Source organism: Neomonachus schauinslandi, chromosome 11 (assembly GCF_002201575.2).
Source record: "Neomonachus schauinslandi chromosome 11, ASM220157v2, whole genome shotgun sequence".
In the NCBI taxonomy this organism is placed as follows: Eukaryota; Metazoa; Chordata; class Mammalia; order Carnivora; family Phocidae; genus Neomonachus; species Neomonachus schauinslandi.
Window position 1 is genome coordinate 240,337 of NC_058413.1, and position 22,520 is coordinate 262,856.

Below are 22,520 nucleotides of genomic sequence, written 5' to 3' on the forward strand. Positions count from 1 at the left end.
TCATTGAGGTCATTGACGTGTGCTTGGGAGCAAACTCTCTGCTCAGCTGGGCCCCCAACCCGGTCTGCGGCCAGGACACATCACCAAGCACAGTGAGGACCTGTCTTTTGTTTGTGTGTGTTTTAATCAGAACTTTCCCTGTAGCTTCCTGGCTTTGCAGTCACATCCTCTCCTAGACCTAAACCCCACCCAGGCAGCCACCCCCATCCCAGGCAGGCGGGCAGTTGGTAGTTCTCACCCCGCCTGCCCCGCCTGCATTGCTTCTTCCTGTAACTCTGAGTCAAGCGGCTCCTTCCTCTGGGGCCCACCCCAGCCCACCCAGGCATCATACTTCCCGAGGCCAAGCCTGGAGGGTGGAGGGGAGCTTGCAGAGGGGCTGGAGCCCAGGGTGATGTGAGGGGGGGGGCTCCTAAGGAGACTCCCAGTCGAGGCCATGTTGCGCACACACGAGGAGAGCCAGCTTCCTGGACACTGCCTACGAAGCTACACTAAGGATGGTGGGGGCCTACAGGTTGCTCCCCCTGGCCCAAGTAAGCAGCCCCAGTGTGTATCTGACCTGTGGCCTGCTGGGGTAAGGAGGGTCCTGTGGAAATTCCTGCCAATAATAGGGCCTTGAGCAGAGCTTTTGGGCCCCCTCCCTATCTGATTCCCCCAGGTAGTCCCCAAACAGTGAGCAGTTAAAAGGGGGCTGTGTTATCACATGGACCTTAGTTTCAGGCTGGGATGGGAGGACAGTCCCCACCCCCCACCCCACCCCTCTGGCCTTTCCAGATAAGGGAGCAAAGAAGGCCTCAACAGAGGCTCCTGGGCTCTGACCCCAGGTGGGGGGCGGCCAGTATCTCCTTTTGTCACCACTGACCCCCCCCCAGACTGACTTGGGACTCAAGGCCCAGCAATAGGTGGCTGGCATCACTACCCAGAGAAATCGGGCAAGGGTCCCCTTCAGGCCCTGTCCCTGTTCTCACCCACCCAGGGTCAGAGGCCCGCCAGTGGGCCACCTTCAATATTGGCTTTTTTATGTCCTTAATCTGACCCTGTCCCAGCCCTGCTCTTCAACCTCCGCCCCCCGTGGCCCTCAAGACCCTTGGATGATGGTGCATCTTGGGCTCAGGGTCCCCACAGAACTGTAGGAAGATCTGACTGCACCCTTTCTCCACTGAGCCTCAGCTTCCTGGATGCACATTAGCACAGTACCAGCCTCTCCTTGAAGGTGCTTCAGTGGGCCTGATGCCCAGGTTACCTCCTACAGTAGTCAGTGACCTGCATAGGAGCACCCAGGTGGGAAGCAAAGAGCCCCAACCACTTTTGCTGCCTCTCAAAGCTCCTGCCAGACTGCCTCTATGTGCCCCTCTGTGTCACCATCTCACAGCCATGACAGGACACCTCCCCTTCTGCTGCTAAAGTACACCTTCACCCCAGGCCCACTCTCCAAGGTCAGCGCAAAGAAGCCCACATGGCCTTAGGCGCTGTCTGGAAGGGCCCTTCCGAATCCAAGGCCCCCTCCCTCTCCCCCCACCACCCACCACACTCTGCCCCACACCCGGTGGTTCCTAGAAAGATCCAGCTCCTGAGCTTATGTTTTGGCTTGAGTTCTGACTCCCTCGGCTCAAGCGGTGGGAGGCGATCCCCCCCATTCCCCACCCCTCCGCCGTCTGGTTTGCAGCTGAGCACCCCATAGTCTCCAGCATCCCCTGCTCCTCTGGGACGCGCCGCGCCCCCGACGTGTCTCCCGAAGGAAGAACTGCACGAAAGGCTGTGGCCCCGCAGGCGAGGGGCTCCGTCCTGCTCCCCAGGGGCCGCAACGCCCGGTTCTCCTCCACTACACACCCCACCTCCGGCGGTCTGCCGTTCCGAGGGGAGGGCCAGACTTAGTCCCCCACCCTCCAGAAGCAGTGGGAAGGCTGGTCGGGGGCGGGCGCAGAGGGCGGGGACTCGGGTGTCGTCGAAAAGGGAACGCGCACGGAGGCCGACGCGCTCACAGAGGGCGGATGGCGGATTGGGGCGCGCACGAGGGGGACGCGGATGACAGGTCGGGGTGCGCAGGGGGGCCGCGCGGGTGGCGGGCAGGCCTAGCACAACAGGTCGGGGACGCAGACGGAGGGCAGGGGCGCGCGCATGACGGTAGCTCCGCCCGGCGACCAGCGCCGTGCACCGCCCCAGCCAGTTCCTCCGTACACCCCCGGAGCCCGGGGAGGCCTCAGGCCTGGGATCCGAGCTCGGGGCAGAGGCGAGGGTCCCCGCGCGCCTCGGCGTTCCTCCTCCCTCTCCTGGGCAAAGGTCACGAGGAAGCCACTGCCCAAGTCGGGCGGAGCGGGAAAAGCAGCCCTTGCCGTCCCCCACCCCCCGCCCCGCCGCCAGACCCAAGGGGCAGGGACGCGGACAAACTCAGGCTTCCGGGCGACGGGGGCAGCCGGCCCGACTCCGAGCCACTTCCTGCGGGACCGCACCCGCCGCGGCCCAGAGGCTCTTCTGGGCAAGCCCCCCCCCCCCGGCCCCCAAGCTCCAAGCCTAGTCCCGGCTCCCGGGAGCCAGCGAGCTCCACTCACCCCCGTGGGTCTGAGCCACTCACCTGCTGCCAAGACCTGGGGCTCGCGCGACCGCGGGGGCGGGACGTCTCACCTGGGCCAGGTGCGCAGCGGCGACGAGCCCGGCGGCGGCGGCAGGTGCAGCCCCGCCCAGCAGCCAGGGCCGGAGGGCGGACCCAAGAGTCCCGCTTTGCGCCCAGGTCTGGTGCTTAAGACTGTCCTGCTCTCAGAGGCCAGGAAGCCTCGGAGCTGCAACCACCCAGCCTGGGGGCAGAGGGCAAACTGGCCCAACCAGCCCAGAGGGTCTAGGGCCTGGGGGACTCCTCAGAGTTTCCACTGTCCCCAGGGGCATCTTTGGTGGTTCTGCCCCTCCTCCCCAGCTCTTCCTCCAGGAAGCCTGCCTTGACTCCTGTCCCTAAACCCCAAGTGCAGGGAGGGTAGGACCTCAATAAAGCCCCCCCTCACTTGGAAATCCAAGGAACGCGAGATGAGGACCAGGAGGCTACCACATTCCAGACCTTTCCCCATCTGGGCTTCCCATCAGAGAACAAACACAATCCACCAGAGGCCCAGAATTGATACAAAAAGGTTTCATTTTATTATATAAAGTTCTGCAGGCTGAAGGGAGCCAGAGAGGTGGGGTCAGGGCCCCCTGACCAGCCAGGATGGCAGTGGGGCAGGATCTGGGTCCCACAAGTCAGAGGGAGGCTCAGGAAACTAGGCTGGTTTTCCTGTGTTGTGACTGCTGAGAGGCACCCCCACCCCAGTTCTGTGGGTGGCAGGGGTAAGTCAGAGTTCAAGTCAGGTCTGTATCAAGTCTGAGCCCTAACAGACGGAACGGGCCTCACAGACCACAGTGTGCTGCTCACAAGCACCTAAAACACACACGGGCCCTCCAAGACCCCCATATATACACAGACTTCCCCACATGTGCACCGGCCTCCCGGGACCCCGATATGCCGTGAGTGGGGGTTGGGGGGAGGTGGAGGGAGTGCTTCTGAGTCTCAGCTCCTGGGTGCCAGTTCCTCTTGACCAGCTCTGGGTCTCCTACACCTCTGTGCTCTTGGGGCTGGAGCTGGAGGCAGGAATGGCATTGTTGGGGATCAGGGCCATGGCCCTCCCTCAGGCCTGGGGCCTGGCCCTACCCCAGCCTGGCCTCTGCCTCCCATACCACATCTTCTCCCGGAGCGTCTGGTACTTCTCCTCCAGAACCTTGTTCTCTACCGACTGAGGAACATCAGGCATGAACCAGGCAGCGATGAGCTTGATGCACAAAGCCACGTGCTGGGGGGCAGGGCACAAGGGCTGGCCGGAGAGGTCAAGGCAGACCCAGCAGGGACTTGAGGGGTTGGGGGCCAGGGAGGAGGGCTGAGAGAGCTGCCCCTGCCTTGGGGCCCCTCCCCCAGTTCTGGCCCACCTCGAAGAGGATCAGGAAGACCAGGCGGATGGCCAGGAGGACCCAGAACTGCTCAGATAAGTTGTAGTCCTGAGCGTTGCGGTAGTCCCGGTACCTGGGGTGGGGAAGTAACTGAGGTCAGGGGTCAGGAGGTCAGAGGATGCTCATGGGGGATGGGGGGGGCTCCAAACCTGCACTCAGTCACATTCTCTGAGCCTTCTATCTGGATGGCGTCCTGGAAGTCCTTGGTGTAGAACACAGACAGACTGTGGTTGATGTAGCCTGTGAGGCAGCTGGGGGAAGGAAGAGAAGGCCCCGGGCAGGTGAGGGCTGCAGGGTGTGGCCCCTTCAGGCTCCAAGGTGCTTTCTTGGAGCTAATCCCTGTGTGGTGGGGGCTGCAGGGTGGGCCATAGCACAGAAGGCCTCCTTCACTTCTCTGCACGGGAGAGGGGCGAGGGGGTGCGCCTGAGGAGACTCAGGTGCCTGCCTTCCCTCCAGGAATTTAGGGGAGCCTTCCAGGGGGAGACCCCTGGAAACCCAGTCTGTAGGTACCGTGGTCCTTTGGAGGGCTGGAGGCGCTGGGTAAGGAAACCATTCTGCCCTCTCCTATGGAGCAGCCCCAAAGGTCTGACTTTGGGAGGGAGTCATTCCGGTGGGGCCCGCTCAGAAAACATCTGGTTCTGGGGCCTTAACTCCCCGACTGCGGTCCCAGCACTCCTGCGGTCTGCAGGTTGGTATGGGGGCAGGGCCACCCCCACGCCCAGACTCATGACAACCACAGATAATACTGGCAGCATCAAGCCCTTCCCCCGGGCTCCCCTAGGGCTGAGCTGTGTGGCTGGGCCAGTTTTCCCAGGGGTCTCGACAGTTTGAGGCTCCCCCAGCGCCCCCTTACTCGACTGCAGGCTGGGCCCCCTGTCGGCACGGGCCATAATGGTACTTGTACACCACTCGGGGGATGAACTCAGACGTGAAGGCGATGACCATTCCATTGGCAATGACGGCCAGCACACCAATGGTCTCCAGCACCTGCAGCCAGGTCCCTGGGCCACAGCAGTGGGGTGAGGCATCTGGTTCATCAAGCCCTGATCCACTGGCACTGCCCACCCCACCTCCAGCCACCATGCCCAAGGCTGGGACCTTGGATGGTCATGGGGCCTGGTCACCTCTGCCCATGCCCCTGCTCACGGCAGCCGTCGGCAGCCTTCACTGATACAGACGTGGACCAGGAGGGGCTCAGGTCTCCCCTGACCCCCATCTTCTGCCTGAACCCCTCAGCTGCTCCCAAGCTTGCTCCACTGTGGGGTCAGAACCCCTTAACCTGGGCCCAAGACTGGGGCCTCCCTCCTACTCATACTTCTCTCTCCCTCTGCCCACATCCAGCACCCCATCCACTCTGTTCTTCCCTCACACCCGGCCACGTCAGCGAGGACAGTCTGGGTGACAGAGGCCATGTCATAGTACTGCTCTTAGTCCCTGCCCCCAGCTGCTGGACCCCTCCTTCCTTCAGCTCTCTGCTCTCAGAGCCCAGCTCTTCTGCCTGGGCCCCCCAAGGCGGCCACAGTTCCTTCAGCTGGATCCTGTAAGATGCACACCAGCCCTGCCTCTTCCTGCCTGAGCACCCCCCCTCAAGGCCAACTCCCATCCTAGGCAGAGCCTGAGGAAGGGCTGGGGGCTGTCTATGGGGTGAGAGGGCTAGTCTTGGAGAGATTATTTCAAGGGAACTGGCATGATCTGGTCCCAGCATCCCTCGCCGCCCCACCCTTGGCTGGAGTGCCCCTGCTCCCCGCCACCCGGTCGGGCCCCTGACCGATGTCCTTGGCCTTGCGGGGCACCAGCCGCCGCTGCAGCCTGACCATCTTGATGGCGTCCAGGCGGATCTCCACAAGGTTGCTGAAGAGTGCGAGCAGGGGGGCGAGTGGGAAGGCGGCCACGAAGATGGTCGTGAAGCCATACTGGATCACTGGGAGGAGGTGTGGGGTTGTCATCTTGCGCTGTGGGCACGCCACACGCCAGAGTTCCCGCCCCCTCCACCCACCAGTCCCCCAGGACCTGCCCGGGAACTGGCTGCTTATCGGGCCTGTGCCCCCAACCACCCCACGTACTCATCTCCATGAACTCATCGAAAAGGCTGAAGGTGTTGACTGGGTTCAGGAGGTAGTTGCACTGCAAGCGCCTGAGCTCGGGGTCCCCGGACGCGCGGCTCAACTTGAACCGCATCAGGCGACATTTGTGAGCCAGCCACCTAAGGGGTGATGAGAACAAGTGGGGAACAGGGAGGGGTGCTGGGGGCGCAGGGGCCCTCCAGAACTGCTGGCTCTGGGAGATGTGGAGACAGGAGGGGTTCCTGTGTGTTCGAGGGCTCCCTGGGGTGAGGGGGGCACCAGGAGAGCCCTGGGGAAGGAGGGTGGTCCTCACGGGCCCAGGTATTCCATGCAGTTGCTGAGTGTTTGTTTCAGACCCATGATGATGGCCATCTGCAGGAACAGGTCCATCATGCAGCCGCTGAGATGGCACTGCGGGGGTCAAAGGTGGGAGGTCAGGTGCAGGGAGGCAGGGCTGTGGGATTGGGAGGGAGGGAGTGGAGGGGCAGAACGGCAAGGTGTCCAGGACAGACTGACCTCCTCCAGCTTCCACAGCCCCGCCAGGCGCACAGACCTCCCAGGGTGACCGTTGATCCTAGGAAGGACAGTTAGGCTGGAGGAGGGGGGCAGGACCTTGCTTCGGACTGGATGGGCGTGGAGCAGAAGGACAGAGAGTGGGGCTTGCGGTCAATGGTCAGGGAGACAGAGGCTCACTTCTAGGGGGTTGAACCACCAGAGTCGGATTGTAGGGTTGGGCCAGTGGATTCTGAGACCCCGCACTGTCCCTTCCCCAGCTGAGCTCCGACCAACAGTGAACAAGTGTCCTTCCGCCTCCAGGCAGGGGTCTGACAGAGCAAGAGGTCCTCACGACCAACAGTGAACAAGTGTCCTTCCGCCTCCAGGCAGGGGTCTGACAGAGCAAGAGGTCCTCACGGGAGAGACGCGGCCCAGAGCAAAAACACTGGCACACACCTTTCTCAATTATGGACAGGTGACATCTAGGGAAAGCCTCTAACACCAAAATCAGAGACCAATTAAAGAAAGAGCATGAAAGAAACTTGGAAGGAAAAAAAGCAATACCAGAATAGAAGAGAAAAAAGAGACAAGATCCTCAGACAAGAAAAGCCATGGCGTCGCGGTGCCACAAAGACGAGGCTGTGAAGGAATTACGCAAAGGAGTGCCCTGATTTGAAGAACATGAGCAGAAGTAAAACATTCAACTGAAGGGCTGGAAAACAGAGTGGAGAAAAACTCCCAGAATCTGGAACAAAAAATGGGAGGGGAGGGGCGCCTGGGTAGCTCAGTTGGTAAAGCGTCTGCCTTTAGCTCAGGTCATGATCCCAGGGTCCTGGGATTGAGCCCCATGTCTGGCCCCTGCTCAGCGGGGAGCCTGCTTCTCTCTCTCCCTCTGTCCCTCCCGCCTCCCCTCTGCTCGTTCTCTCTCAAATAAATAAATAAAATCTTAAAAAAAAAAAAAAAGGGAGGGGAAAAAAAGCAAAGAAAACCAGAAGGCCCAGGTTCCAAACAAAAAGAATTCCGGAGAGGGGAGCAGAGGGAACTGAAGACACAAGATGCATGAAAATCACTCAGAGCTGAAGGCCCCAAGGCTCCAGGCCCAGCAAGTGCCTGGGAATTTCTTTCCATGTGACCGATATCAATTCCACATGCCAGGCCTGCTGCAGGTGCTGACTCGGCAACGTCAAGCCCCCGTGCTCCCCTCAGGGAGCTGCCACCCCTGCAGTAGAGACGGGGCAAACAAGTGCATTGTACCAGAGGGGAAGTGGGGAATCTGGGCGACCCGGGTTCTGGGCTGAGCAACAGGAAGGTGGAGCTGCCACGCGGAAGAGGGAGACTGTGGACGAGCTTGTGGGCACGGTAAGGTTGGGGTGCCCGTAGGGCATCTGAGGGGAGATGAGAGGCAGCTGGACCTGGGAGTCTGGACTCCAGGGAGAGGTCTGGGCTGGAGACAGGAGTGTGGGCCTCACTGGTGTGTCTGGATGGTGTTTGAGACGGCACCTGACGTCATGGGAACAGCAGGACGTTGTGACATCGAGAGGTCGGGAGAAGAGGAGAAGCCAGCATCCGGGAAGGGTAAGCAGGACCAGAGAGAGGAGAAGTAGGAGCAGAAGTAGGAGGGCCAGCCATCGGGTGTGGTGGGGAGAACATTCCTTGAAAGGAATGGGACAGGGTACTTGTGTGGAGGTGGAGATAATCTAGGACCAAGACAGGTGTTGATGAGGCAGAGGAGGGAGAGGTGAATTGTTCAAGTCCAATGAAAAAGACCCACCAAGACACCCGCTGAGAGATTCAGAGGATAGGCTTGGTGAGATTAGAGTTGGAAGAAGTCTACCTCCAGCAAGCACTCCATCAAGCCCTCAATAAGGGCATCTGATTTCCTCTGTACCCTTCCTCGGGAAGCCCCTGGAAAACCTGGGGTCTCCTACACAGTAGAGAGTGAAGGGCTCCCAGGATGAACAGGTGCACACAGCCCCGAGGGGAGGGGTGGACACCTAGAGGTGTCCTAGAGGACAGCTGGGGTCTAGGGACTGCCTCATGTCTTTGAACATACTTGGAGGACTTGGGTTTTTTTTAAAGTTCCACTGGAGTTTGGAATTAATTGGCAATATGTATGTGTCTTATGCAATTTAAGCAAATATACAGAACAAATGGAGCAATTATTTTCTTCAGAACAAAATTCAGTATATTGATTGAACCAAAAAAATGATTTCACTAATAAGAAAGAAGAGGGGAAGTCCATTTGTGTTACATGAAACACTCATTTCAGCTTTACAAAGCTCAATGTTGGAAATTACCCAAATGTCCACCAACTGAGCTGATAAAATAAATTCCAGCACATCCTGCAAACTAAGGCTCATGGTGTGGTTTTTAAAATGAGGCCTCGCCATCCATGCATATGTGGGAGATGCCCACAGTACATTTCAGTATAATGAGAAGATAAAATGATTTACAGGACAAAACCATGTACGTCAACTGGTGTATATGTGTGTGTACTTGAATGTGTGAAAAATTCTGGGAAGACCCACGCAATGGTTATGGGGTCACCTCTGGGCATGGGGAGTAGAGAGCTGGGGGTTCACTGTGGGCTTCTGCCACACATTTTTATATTGGGTGTCCAACTGTTCTGAGCATGAATTTTTTTTTAAAGATTTTATTTATTTATTTGAGAGTGACAGACAGAGATAGCGACAGAGATAGTGAGAGAGAGCATGAGCGGGGAGGAAAGGGAGAGCAGACTCCCCGCTGAGCAGGGAGCCGTATGCGGGGCTCGATCCCAGGACCCTGGGATCATGACCTGAGCCGAAGGCGGACGCTTCACCGACTGAGCCTCCCAGGTGCCCCTGAGCAAAAACAAAGACGAGCAGGTATCTCCACTTTAAAGGGGGGGACTAAACCGTGGATGAGGCAGTGGGAGTGGGCCACTCTTACCTGCCCAGGATGAAGGCAATGTAGACAAGGGACGAGAAGTGAGCAAAGAATTGCAGAGTGAAGAACTTGATGGTGAACTTGCTCTCGCGCTCTGAGAAGGTCCTGGGCTTCTCTAGAATGAGATGTGGGGCTGTCCCTCGCCCATCCCTGACCTGTCCCTATCCTGACAACTCAGGGACACCCGCAACCCTCACCTGTCTGTCAGGTGGGAGAGGCAGTCGAGACAGCAGAAAGGGCTCCCTTCCCTGTCTGGGGATCCAAGATCCCAGCCCTGAGTCCTCCTGTCCCTTTCCTGCACCCCCCTCCCCACAGGTCCCCCTCTCACCAAAGTCACAAAGCTTCAGAGCCACATATTTGTTGACCTGCAGGAGGGGAAACCAGAGGGCTTACTTTGGGCCTCAGGGGAGACCCTCCCCCTGCCCTGTCCTCCCTCTATCCCCGCCCAGCCACCTTGGTCATGATGAGGATGGCCACGTAGTGGACCAGGGCCCCGGTCACCACCACGGCTGTGGTCACCTGCTCTTCTTGGAAGAGCAAGGTGGAATTGAAGAGGGCGGCAGCCAGCACACGGTAGACCACCAGGAGGTGGGCCATGCCGATCATAAGGCAGATCTGTGGAGGGGCGGCCAGGACAGGGCTCCTCAGGACAGCCATCCCCTGCCCAGGTCTCCAGCCCCACCACAGGGTCTGTACGAGTACCATGAACAGAGACAGGACGAGGATGACGGTGCTTCTCAGGTAGGAGTGCTGTTGTGGCCGGAGGTCGTAATCAGGGCAGTGAATGAGCTCAAGCGCCATTTCCTCCTGTGGAGCGCACCAGACATGCCTCAGACACGGGGACACCTGCCCGGGACGAGGCAGATGCAGGCCGGCACCGCCGCACAAGGTGCCCAGACAGCCCCTGGATCACCCGCCGCCTCACCTGGTCCTCGTCCCACATGTACAGATCCCAGTGCAGGACCACACGGGCCCGCTGCCGCTTCCAGATCTCCAGGAACACGGTGGCTGCAGACGGGAGCAAAGAGGCGAGCCGCCCTGTGTTCCTGGGGTGGGGGTGGGGCTGGCGCCATGGGCACAGCGGCAGGACTGGCCCCCCCCCCAAGTGCCCACGGCGACTCACCCCACAGAGCCATGAAGATAGCAAAGAGCACGGTGCCCTCGTTGTCGAAGAGGTGCGTGAGCTGGGGAGAGGGGCGCACGCAGCTGGGGACGGCCCTTCACTGCCCACCACGCCCCCAGCGGGGACGCGTGAGCCCAACTCTGCAGGGGCAGACCCTCAGCTTCCCCTCCTCCGGGAATACAGGCTGGAGCGGAGCCCCCGGGGCGGCAAACCTTGGCAAAGGTGCAGGTGTCCGAGAGCTGCTGGTACCGACGGCTGTGGTCGCCGCGAGGGCACAGGAGGATGTCGTGGGCCTCACAGATCTCCTTGCTGTGGGGGCAAGGACGGGGCAGGTGGCAGCTCTCCCCAGACGGCCCCATCTGGGCCCGCCCCCCGCTCCGGCCTCGCCCCTCCACCCGACCTGATCTGGCTGGCATTGAACAGGGAGAAGCCGCTCAGGAAGATGATGAGGCCCACCACTGCAGCAGGCACCAGCATGTAGGTGTACCAGCCGAGCCAGGCGAAGTACAGGGCCACCTTCTCGCCAAAGTAGTCCCTGCCGGCAGAGCTGCCCATCAGGGCCACCCCCACCCAGGTGCCCCGCCGGCCAGTGCCTGAGTGGGGCGTGCCCCGTGTGGGGGCAAGGGGAGTACAGCATCCGTGTGTCTGGCCGAGGAGCACAGACACATCTGTCTGCTGGGGGCACGGGTGATTTGTCTGGGGCCGTTTCACCTGATATCATCAATCGGCTGGGGGTGGAACATGTTTCTCCACCGGGCCCATTTCTTCTTTAGGTCTTCCTCCCCCTGAGCACAAGTGACAGACGGTGAGAGCTTCCTGCCTCTGGTCCCATCCTCAAGCCCTCTCCCAGCTGGCCCACCCCTCACCTTGTGCAGGGCGAATCTGGTCTCAAAGACCCCACTCTTCACCAAATCCTCTAATGTGTCTGGTGGTCACAGGGAGTCGGGTCAGAGGGGAGTAGGGGTGAGGGGGAGCCCTGCCCGCTCTCCCCATGTCAACACCCCTTCTGGTGGGCTGCATAGGCCACCTGTCCATCCTGTCCTTACCACCAGCTGCCGTCTTGCTGTTTAGTACAAAGTTGACAATTCGGATTCTGGAACACAAGAACTGGTTCAGGATGACTCTGCCTCACCTGGGTGGACCCCACCCTCTGTCTGGCCAGGTCCCAGGCCCCTCTGTGTCCTGGGGAGGCCTCCAGCCTGCCTGCCTTACTGCCTGAGCAGAGCCCAGAATCTAGGACTCATCCGGGAGCCCTCCCCCACCCCTCTGAGTCCCCCTGTGGCCTAGCTGCCCCATGGGTCCAGGATGGGGCTCCTTTGGGGGTAGGACCTCCCCGCCTAATGCTCAGTCCTACGCCATCCCCTCCCAGGTACTGGCCTAGACACCCCCCACACACCTCCTGTCACACCTCCCACCTGGGCCCCGACACATCCAGAGCACACCCTATGCCTTTATATGCACAAATCCTTATAGCCGGTGAGCCATTTTCCCTAAGGGGAGATGGAGGCTCAGAGAGGTTGAGTAACCTGCCCAAGGCCACAGAGCCAGGAAGTGGCACAGCCAGACATTTGACTGCAGAGCCACACTCTTCCAGAACATCTTCCTGTAAGACATGGTCCCTCTGACGTCCCAGGGCACTCTCCCAGCCTGCTCCTCCCAGGCCCTGTCAAGGTACCACCGTCCCCTTGCACCTCCCGGAGACCAGCCAGTTCTCCCACATTCACAGGAGGCCCCTCTGTCGCTCATATCCAAATTCCAGGGGCATTCTTTGCCAGTCTCCAACTGACCAGGCCCCAGCTGAGCTCAGAGGGGCCTGGGCCAAGGCAAGACAGGTGATGGGGGGGGGGGGGGGAGCGGCGTAGAAGCCTGGAGGGTCAGCGGGGAAAAGGAGGTGCTTGGAGAGAAGAGGCTTGGGTGCCTGGGAGGCTGGGGACAGATGTCCATGGAGGGGCATTTGGTCTGGAGAGGGGAGGTCGGGACCCACATCCCAGGTCCTGGGGAGATGACCTCAAAGCTAGGAGGGACCGCTGGGAGGTCCTCCTGGCCTGTCCAAATCCTGCCCGCCCTTCAGGAAACATAGTCACACGTAAGCTTCAGAACACTCCAAGAAGCGAGAACTCTCTTTATCCCGTATCACACAGGCATGGACACTCAGGCTCAGATCTCTGCCCCGGGACCTCTGACCGAGCACCATGCCTGCAAGCCTGACTGGACCAGAAGCATGGTGGGCAGCGGTCCTCCTGGCCCCAGGTCTTGGCCAGGCTCTCACCTGGTGGTGGCTGGGACGGAGGGTGGCCTGGCAGGCTGCACTCTGGTGGCAGGACCCTCCGGCTCCATGAGGAGTTTGCAATACAGGCCAAAGATCCTGCTGTCCACTCGGATCCCAAAGAACACCTTCTTGTGGTCCTCTATCATCTGGGGGTGGGAGGGCGCTTGGGGACCTCCACTCCACTTCGGAAGCTCCCCCCTTTGTCCACAGCCACTGGCCTGTCCCTTTGACTTCAGGCACAAGGCCACAGCCATATCTCCAGACCCCGCCCCAGGACACACCTGGCCCCCATGACCCCAGCGGCCCGGTCCCCCATGCTCCACACCAAGCCAGGCCCTCAGCCAGCCCACCTTGTAATGGAAGCCCTTTCTCTTGAGCTCTTCCAGGAACTGCTGCTGCTGCTGGGCCTGCCTGCTATTTCTCTGGGTGCGGTGGTCAGCCACAAGGACGTAATCCCACTGCTCAGGGGCCTCGGTCTGGAGGAAGGAGGTGTGGGGCTGAGGCTGGCACAGGGAACAGGCCAAGGGTGGGACCTAGTCTGGGAGGGGCCCAGGTAGAGGCTCACCTCACCAGTGTTGATCTCCATCAGTGGGAAGCTGTCCCCTTCAGTCCCCGCCAGGATCTGGCAGCTCTCCTCACCCTGGGGGCAGAGGGTAGACGGAAGGATGGGGCTCGTTCCTGCAGCAGAACACCTCCCAGGCCAGGTACTCCAGCACCGAGGGGGCAAACACAAAGCTTGGGGGCAGGACCACAACTGAACAAGGAGGTAGCCCCAGGTGGGGCTCAGTGCTAGGATCACGATGAGCAAGCAGGGCGATGGGTGGGGAGGCACTAGGTGACTCCAGCAAAGGTCTGTTTAGAAATATCAGCAAAGAGCTCTGAGATCCTTCAGGAAAGACAAGCAGCAAATAGAAGAGCGGGAACTGGAGGTCCGCTGGCCAGAGGCATCACCTTCTGCCCTTTTGGTCACAGGCATTTTAATGGCCTGACAGCATCGAAGTCAACAGATTCCCTGTCATGCATGAATTGGGGAAACAATATTGAACATTCTAGGCCATCCAGCCCGGCCCAGCCAGCCCTGAACACAAGGAAGAGGATGCTCACAGTAGCTTATTTCATATAAAATTTGTGCAAATAATCCAAATTCCCAGCAGCATGTGGATGGACGAAGACACCGTGCCGCCCCGCACAGTGGAAGACCACACAGCAGGAAGGAGGCTGGGCTGCCGCCACACGGGCCCTGGGGACCAACGTCACATGGTTCTGAGTTTAGTAACAGTAAGTCCAGTGAGACTCCTGCAGGAGTAAGTGCTGTAGGCACATCTGGGAGAGACAGATGGATGCTAAACTCAGGGGGCAGAGCCTTAAGGAGGAACCGGCTGTGGACACAGCTTCCAAGCCTCTCCCGACTATCTGTCGGTATCATGGCAGCATTAATGGATGTCACGAGTTCTCTCTTCCTCCCCCCAGACCCTCCCTTGGGGACTTAATGACTAATGAAGAAAGTGTGGGAAGGGGAAAGAGAGAACCCCAGCAGATGGCCCCACCCCAGGTGATGAAGGTCTAGGGCCCAGTGATATAATTTAGCTGTTAGGGCCCCCCCCGCCACCGTGCCAACAGGATGTGATGGGTAATCTGTACCCCTCCCTAAAACACACAGTCCTGTCTCAGCCTGAGAAAACATCAGACTCAAGAGTCAGATGGCCAAGGACAAGGAGGGACAGAGGAACCGTCACAGACGGGAGGGGGCCAAGGAGACGCGAAGTTAAATGCCTCAAGCGGGATCCTGCACAGACCCGGGCACAGGGAAAGGACACAAGGGGAAGAGCTGGTGACGCCCGAGTCCATGCGGCCATGTGGGGCTCTTCGTTTTGACCAGAGCCCCAGGCGATAGGACCGTGGCATCAGGGGAAGCGGGGCAGAGGGCATAGGGCTAAAACTGCACAAGTGGGGACGGGGGGGGGGGAGCTCAGGCTTCACCCACTCCTGGCGGGCAGATAGCAGGCTGCGAGGCTGACCCAGAGTGCCCAGGGCCTCGTCGTGGGCCCCAGAGCTGGGGGGTGGGGGCGCAGGAGGTGGGGGACAGGGCAGTCAGGTCACAGTGGGGGAGCTCCAGGCTGAAGTGGAGGAGACACCGGCTTTGGAGCCCAGAGCCTGGGTTACCAACACTGTGTGCCCTCAGGCAAGACTGCCCACCTTTTTCTGCCTGGCTGCAGGAAGCACCCTGCAGCCCCAGAGCCGCGCTGGGCATGCTGTGTGCGCCAGGGAGAGCGTCCCCAGCTCGCCTCCCAGCGGGCAGCTCTCTCAGGAGGCACAGGGCTCCTGCAACGTCCCAGGGATCAGGGTGCGGGCGGCACACTAGGGGGCGGGTCCATCAGAGCACCCCACCTCATGCCTACTGGGCTGGCAAGTTCAGCACTGCCCACCCCACTGTGGGCACTGGGCTCTTGCCATGGCCTCCTGCCAGCCCACCACCCCTACCGCCCCAGGGTGACCCCAGCCCTTCTCCCGGCTTAGGAGCTCAGTGCAGCCCATGGCTGTGTGCTGCAGCATCACACCCTCCTCTCCAACCTGCCCACCACCAGGCCTCCGCCCCTGCTGGCACCCCCACCCACTCCCCCTTCCCTCTACAACCACATTCCGCCAAGCTCAAGGCCTGCCTCCCTCGCAAAGCCGCACTGGACCGCTCCGGCCTGTCTGCCCTGGAGGGCAGCCAGGTAGAATGCAGGCTGCCCCATCACATTTGAATTTGAGATAAACAGCAGATACCTTCTAGTATAAGCATGTCCCAATTACTGCATGGGACTCACTTATACTAAAAAAGAAATGTTTAGGGCGCCTGGGTGGCTCAGTTGGTTGGGCGACTGCCTTCGGCTCAGGTCATGATCCTGGAGTCCCGGGATCGAGTCCCGCATCGGGTTCCCTGCTCGGCGGGGAGTCTGCTTCTCCCTCTGACCCTCCCGACCCTCCCCCCTCTCATGTGCTCTCTCTCTCTCTCAAATAAATAAATAAAAATCTTTAAAAAAAAAAAAAAGAAATGTTTAATGTAAAATTCAATTTAACTGGGTATCTGCTTTTTATTTGCTTCAAAACCTGCAACCCCAGTCCAACTCCCCAACCACACCCATGGACACCAGAACTACTGGCCCCAGGATGGGACCTGGGTCTGCCCCACTCTCCTCTGTCCCAATCACAGAAGCCAGAAAATGGCATCACGTGCAACCACAGAACGGCAGGCTCTGAGGCATCAGGTGCCAGGGTCTCCTGAAGACTGGGCTAATACAGACAGCGCCTCGGGTCCCAAAGCCCCTAGCACTCAGGTGTGGTTTGTGGTATTTAAAACTTCTGTCCCATCTCGGGCCAGAAGAGAAACCTGCAGTTCACAGGTTTGCAGGACAGGGAGAGCCCCTGGGCTGAGGTGCCTCTGTCTCAGGGAAGAGAGTGAAGTCTCAACGGCATGGGAACAGGGGCATTCAGGTCACCAGCATCTGGTTCTGTGACTTGCCCACCATAGGGCTCAGTAAGTGTTGTGCTGGAGGAATTGGTGAGTGCAACTGACCCCTGCGTTGGCAGGAAAGACCTCACGTGTTTGACTTCGGACCCTGGAGGAGACTCTCCCTGTCTACCCCTCCCCCAACCCCTAACTGAGCTCCTCTGGCAGAGACTGAAGAACAGGCAGGACCACCAGGGGTGAGAGATGGGTCCCCAGGGTGTGGAGGAATGACATAGGGAAGGCAGACTGGACAGAACACTGGGATCCAGGCAGGAGGAGGGAGCCTGGGAAGAAGGGACTCTCCCAGAGGGACCCTCAAAGGTCCGGCAGTGGGGGTAGGCAGGCCCTTACCGGGTCACAGAAATGAGGCTGCTGGACCTGGTGAGGTCCTGACTCAGACGACCCCTTTCCCCACCAGAGACATTGCACAGCTTTGGGACAGTTACCCAGAGCCTCTCTGGGTAACACAGGTTTGGAAGCTGGTTCGACTTGACCTCCTCTACGGGCTGGCATGTGATCCTGATGCCACATAAGGTATCTGATGGGCACTGACCGTGGATCCTGGCCACCAGACAGAGGGACCCCCAGGGCAAAGTTACATGTACACCTGGTCAGCACCTGGTCAGCCCTCGGCAATGGGCAGGCAGCCACAGGGGCAGGCAGGTCAGAGTCCCCCCCCCCTCCAGCTCTAGTCCAGCCGCCCCCTCCCCACAGCCAGACCGGGACCGGGTTCTGAGAATCTGCCTCCCATGTACTCTGGGCTCACCATCCCCAAGGTCACTTGCTGCATGCAAGTCCCTCTGTGGGCCATGGCCACAGCCACAGCCTCCAGGATCAGGCTGTCCACCAGTCCATCTGTCCTCCAGGGTGTGAGGCCTTCACAGATGGGGACTGGGCTCACATGAAGTCGTCCCCACCTCCAGCCAAGCAGACTGCTCGGTGTTGCCCGAAGCAGGGTGCCTGGGGCCCCTGTGCCTCCATCTCTCAGGCTCCATCTCCAGGACCTCCAGTGTCCATCAGCCTCCCAGGCTCCCAGGGCAGGTACAGGGACTGTCCTGACACACTTAGCCTTGGAGATCCCAGGCGAGCTCCTGCACAGACGAGGGGTGCAGGCTGGGAGATCACTATTGCTCTCCCCCTAGCCCTTCCAGTGTCCACCCCCTGCAGGCCAAGCACCTAGTGGGCCAGAGCCCAGGCTTCACACAGGCCAGAGTCCCAGGGGGCTCATCCACTGGTTCCAAAGGAGGGGACTTCTGGAGACACTGCCGGTCCCAGGAGACGCTCCCTCCCCTACAGCACAGAACATGAAGGGTCAGGGCTGGGGGAGTCCTGGCCCTGTCCATCCCTTCCCAGTTTGGCCTCCAGGTCCCCAGTGGGGCTGAGGACACTGCTGTGCAGACGTGACTGTCAGCCAGCTCCCAATCAGGTGGGCTACATGGACACACACGTAGCAAAAGGAACGTATTCAGGCCTCCCCTCACTATCCATGGCACATCTCACCCCGAGGTCACAACATACCCTCTGACTGGGTCCATGAGCACACTGTAGTTTCATCATCCAGCAAAGGGACCCTCCTGCCCCCACCAAAGTGTGCAAACACAGAAAAGCCCACCCTTGCTCACTCAGCCCAGACGCCCGGAGTCCACCCTCCCTGAGCAAATCTCCCCTGCACCTGGCTCTGCTTCTTGGACTTCTGAAGCCGGTCATCTGCTCCTCCCTCCTGTCTGCCCCTCCTTGCCTCCATCCCCCCTCCATCCCTCCACCTCTTCAGCTATCCATCTGTCTTCTGTCAGTTCATCGTTGCATGTGTCCATCCGTCCATCCATCCCCAGACCCTCACTGATGATGCAGCCTGCTCTGTGTGCAGCCCTCATAGGCAGCGTGTGGTGTAAGTAGACACAGGGGCCTGGAGAGGCAGGTGGCTGCTTGGCAGGGGAGGTAGCCTGGAGCTTGAGGTTGGCAGGAGGCCATAAAGTGGGGGCAGCATTCCTGGGAGAGGAAAATATGTATGGACAGGCCCTGAGAGGCAGCATGCAATCAGTGTCCAGGGACTTGGTACTCAGGACCTCCCAGAGACTCAGGACCCAGCACCTCCAAGGACTTGGTAGTTAGTACTCCCAGGGACTCAGAACTCAGCATTTGAGCTTGGCAGAGGCATAAAGAGCTAGAAGGGAGCTGCCAGGAGGTGAGGCTGGGGGTTGGCAGAAGCCGGATCATGGAGGCTGCTCAGGCAGCTGGGGGCCATGGGGAGCCGTGGAAGGGACTGGAGCGGGGAAGAGCATGCTCAGATCCAGCTAGGGGCTGGGGCCACCAGGTGCCCCTGCATATGTCCCTTTCAAAGCATTGAGTCCTTTGCCTCAGCCAAACCAGGTGCTACCCCCCCAGGCAGCCCCAAGTCTCCCCTTTACCCCAGCTTGGGACTGGCATGGAAGGAAGGGGCTGACAGGGCTAAGGCTGAGGTGTGCCCCTACGCTAGCCTGAGCAGCCAGGTGCCAGAGCTGGCTCCGGAAGGGCTGAGGAGGCCCTGGGCAAAGGTGGAGTGAGAGGCCACCTGCTTGGCCCACACTTGGGAGGGACTCAGGGAGGCTGAGTGGGAGGCTGGTTTCGCTCTCCACCACGGCACGGGTCTCCTCCCTGGGCCACCCAGGCACTGGCCCCAGCCTGGATGACTTCTTCCCTGACAGAGGGGAGAAAGGAAGTCTTCCCAGGATGTTTTCCTGCCCACCTCACTGGGACTCCATAGCCTCCTGCTCTGTCCCCCCAGATCAGAATCCAACAGCACCCAGTCAGCCCCCAACCTCTGCCTGGGGTAGGAGTCCCAGGGAGCAGAGGGCTCAGCCAGCCACCCTCGGCCTCCCCTGGCCTCCCCAACCTCAGGTCAGCCCATCCTGGAGGCCAGAGCCCCCTTTCCCTTTGCAGGGCAGAGCTGCAAGTTCTGTGGATGGACATGCTCTCCTCATCTAAGTCTCACACAGGCTCTAAGGGCCTGGCCTGGGGTCCCCAGTATCCCTGGCTGGGCAGGAGGAAAGCTGCCCTCTGTCTTGCTCCAACCCCCAGCCAGCCCAGGGACTCTGTCTGAGCTCTGGCCACCCTCACCTCAGCCTTGAGGGCTGCAGGGAACCCCCACAGGTACTTTCCAGGTGAAGCTGGCAGGGCTTCACAGGCGTGGAGCCTCCTGGGGGGGGGCGTGTCCTGGCCACAGGTGTGGACCCCTGCACAGCCGACTCACCTGCATGCTGGCCCCGGAGTCTGGCTGGGGGCTGGCAGGACTGGAGTGTGGCAGTGAGGCTCACAGGGCGGGGCGAGTCCTACCTGACTTCCGCTTGGGACTCACCACTCCCTCCTTCCTCTCTCCCGCCTCCCTCCTCCTCCTCTTCCTCCACCTCCTGCTCCCCTGCGATCCTTCTGCATCCACGCCCCAGGCTGGAAGGAACACCCATCCCCTGTTCCCAGGGCTCTCTGACACCTTCCTGGGGTGATGGAGCAGGGGGGACCCCTGCCCACACCTGGGGGCATCGCCCTCACCTGCAGGAGGGGTTCCCCTGTAAGATGGAGGTAGATTGGCATCTCCCTCCTAGGGGGAAGCAGAATGGGTGGGGCACATGAGCACTCCCCAACATCCCTGGCTCCCTGCTCACCTTCACTCTTCCAGACCCCAGGACACGCTTTCCCCAGGGCCCCTCCAGAGCATCCAGCCCTTGACTCCCACCCCCGGAGTCCAGTGTTGATTCCCTTAGAGGAGAAACTGGGGCAGGGAGGATTGGGGATGAGACAGACCCCAAGAAGAAACTCTCACCCTGAGCCCCTGCTCTGTGGACCCCATCTGGGGGAGGAGAGAGCTGGCCCTGGGCTGCATGGATCCTGCGTTCTAGGCAACAGCTGGGGAAGGCTCTGGGCCACCAGAATGCAGAATGCCCCCAACAGTGATTTGGGGTACCCAGGCTCTGGAAGCTGCTCTGAAGCTGAGGACACAGGACAGAAGCTCAGCAGGACAAGGCACATGGAAACATGGAACAGTATGAGGGGGCACCCCTGATGTCATGGGGGGCAGGGAGCATCATGCAGCCCATGCAAGCCTGTGGTTCAGACCCAGCATTGACATATATTTGTTCTGGGATAATATGGCCCAACCCCACCCACATTTCTGCCTGGGGGACCCCATGGCAGGCTGTGACAACAGCAGGGACCAAGACTGAACTATGAGGTGGCAGACAAGAGAGGGACCAACAAAGACCTGTGGGACTCTGATGGAGCAAATCTGGACAAATACATGAAGATTGGTGTCATGGAAAACCCAGTGGTAGTGGCTTCAACAAGTCTCGCGCTCTCTCTCTCTCTCTCTCTCTCTATATATATATAGCAACATATACGTTGCTTTTTCCCATAAATGAAATCTGGGGTGGGCCAGTCCAGGACTAGTATTAACTTGCCTTGTTGCTCCGTCACCTTAAACACTTGGTCCCACCACATGGTTCAAAACGGCTGCTCAACATTCCAACATTCCAGGCCATCACAGCCACATCCAAGCCAGCAGAGAGAGGAAGGAGGAGGTGGGCTCCACCTGGCACATGGTCACATGGCCACACCTTCTTGCATGGAAGCCTGGGAAGTATGATCGATCACTTTTCCTAAGGAAGAAGGTAGAAGGATGCTAGGGTCACCCAGCCGTCTGCACAGGCCAAAGGGCCTCAGATGCCCTATTCGTGTTCAGGAAACAATCAGCAAGGGCTTTTGAGCATGAGCAATGCGAACTCAAGGTCTAGGTTGCCAGCCAGCTCCTGGCCTCTCTGTCTCCTCCTGGTCCCCAACCACACCTGCTCTGGATGTCTGCATCTACATTTGCACTGTGTTAAAACCGCCCACTAATGGGTTTCCCCTGACACAGGCCCCGCTGCAGGTCTCGACAAAGCTGTGGGGTCTCCGTGTCTCTACTTCGCATCCCGTTTGTATTGCCACAGAGACACTGCTTCTCATTCCCACCTTCCAAGGGCCCGAAGGAAGTCAAGTTACATCCAGATCCTTGCTGCTCCAGAGCCGGCACCGTGGCCCCTTGGGGCAAAGACCGCAACTCCAGCCTGGCTGGGGGAGCACTGGCCTGGCCCCACGGGAGAAGGTGCCCTACTCTTAATGCAGGGTAGAAAATAAGGACAGACCCTATGCAGCCCCATCGGAGAGAAAACAGGGACAGCCCTTTGGGAAAGCAATTCAGCAAAAAGAATGAGAAGGCTTAAAACTGTTTATGACTTGGTCCTAACTATCCTAAGGAAAAAAATAATGCAAATGCGTATAAATATGTCCTTTGAGGCAAAAATTAAAAGCCACTTAGATGCTCAACAATAGGGAAATGTCTGAGCAAACACGGTATATCCATATGCTGATTGAGCAGCCATACAATATTATGCTTTCCAAGAGTGATGAGAGTATAGGAAAACGCTTATGTTATACTGCTAAGTGAAGAAACACAGATTGCAAACATGTATACATTTTGTTGTCTCAACTAAGTTAAAATGTATTAAAATACTGAAGATTGGATTTAATATTTATGCTCGTATCTGCTTAATGATGTGAGCTGTGGATGGTGAGATTATGCTTTTCTTCCCTCAGTTTGCTTTCTTCGAATTTTCTACAACACACACATCACTTTTATGAACCTAATTATTAAATTTATTTTATGATGATACTAAAATCTACTATTATGGACTTAATTTCCCCAGGCTCAGCCTTCCTCTTGGCCTTGGTCTTGAATGCATCGTCTGAAAAAGCCGCCGTACAGTGGATCAGCCCTTTGCAGGCAGTGTGGCCACCCCGGCTGCTGGCAGAGCTGACCCTGCCCTGTCTTGGGGAGACAACGGGGCCTGCATGGGCCTCCTGCTCTTCCCCTGTGGATCCTGGACCCAGATCCCTTTTCCTTCCTCCTCCGAGCTCCAGAGCACCCTGCCCACCTGTCGTCCTCCCTCTGAGGGCAAAGTGGAGGCAGCCGCCCATTCCTGCTGTCTCCAAGGCTGCCTCAGAGTCCTTCTAACTGGGGGGCTGGTGGCCACCCTGTGGAGGAGGTCAGGGTGACAAAGCCACCAGGAGTGCCCCAGGTGAAATCCTGCAAGCAGGCGAAGCAGGAACAAGTATCCTTGTCCTCACCTTGGGAATCTGTCCTCCCTACCCCAATGGCCTGGGTGTGATGCAGTTTTG

The 22,520-nt window shown here is 59.2% G+C and overlaps 1 protein-coding gene across 4 annotated transcripts; it reads right to left on the bottom strand.

Moving 5' to 3' along the window:
- Window positions 1–3,114: 3,114 nt before the first annotated feature.
- On the bottom strand, window positions 3,115–19,652 carry ANO9 (anoctamin 9). Of its 4 annotated transcripts, XM_021692208.1 has the most exons (24): window positions 19,564–19,652; window positions 13,407–13,481; window positions 13,192–13,317; window positions 12,842–12,987; window positions 11,619–11,665; window positions 11,439–11,497; window positions 11,284–11,357; window positions 10,973–11,107; window positions 10,785–10,881; window positions 10,573–10,633; window positions 10,375–10,457; window positions 10,152–10,256; window positions 9,903–10,064; window positions 9,778–9,814; window positions 9,453–9,564; window positions 6,543–6,600; window positions 6,340–6,437; window positions 6,027–6,166; window positions 5,732–5,884; window positions 4,817–4,964; window positions 4,113–4,214; window positions 3,943–4,036; window positions 3,697–3,809; window positions 3,115–3,600 (listed from the first exon to the last, which is right to left on the bottom strand). In XM_021692208.1, exons 1-24 carry the CDS (start codon window positions 19,567–19,569, stop codon window positions 3,573–3,575), a joined length of 2,259 nt encoding a protein of 752 aa, XP_021547883.1. In that variant the 5' UTR covers window positions 19,570–19,652; the 3' UTR covers window positions 3,115–3,572. The 4 variants fall into 4 exon arrangements, with proteins under 4 accessions (XP_021547883.1, XP_021547882.1, XP_021547884.1 ...); XM_021692207.1 differs by having other exon boundaries at window positions 11,284–11,497; XM_021692209.1 differs by lacking the exons at window positions 3,115–3,600; window positions 3,697–3,809 and having other exon boundaries at window positions 3,951–4,036; window positions 4,113–4,203; window positions 11,284–11,497.
- Window positions 19,653–22,520: the final 2,868 nt, after the last annotated feature.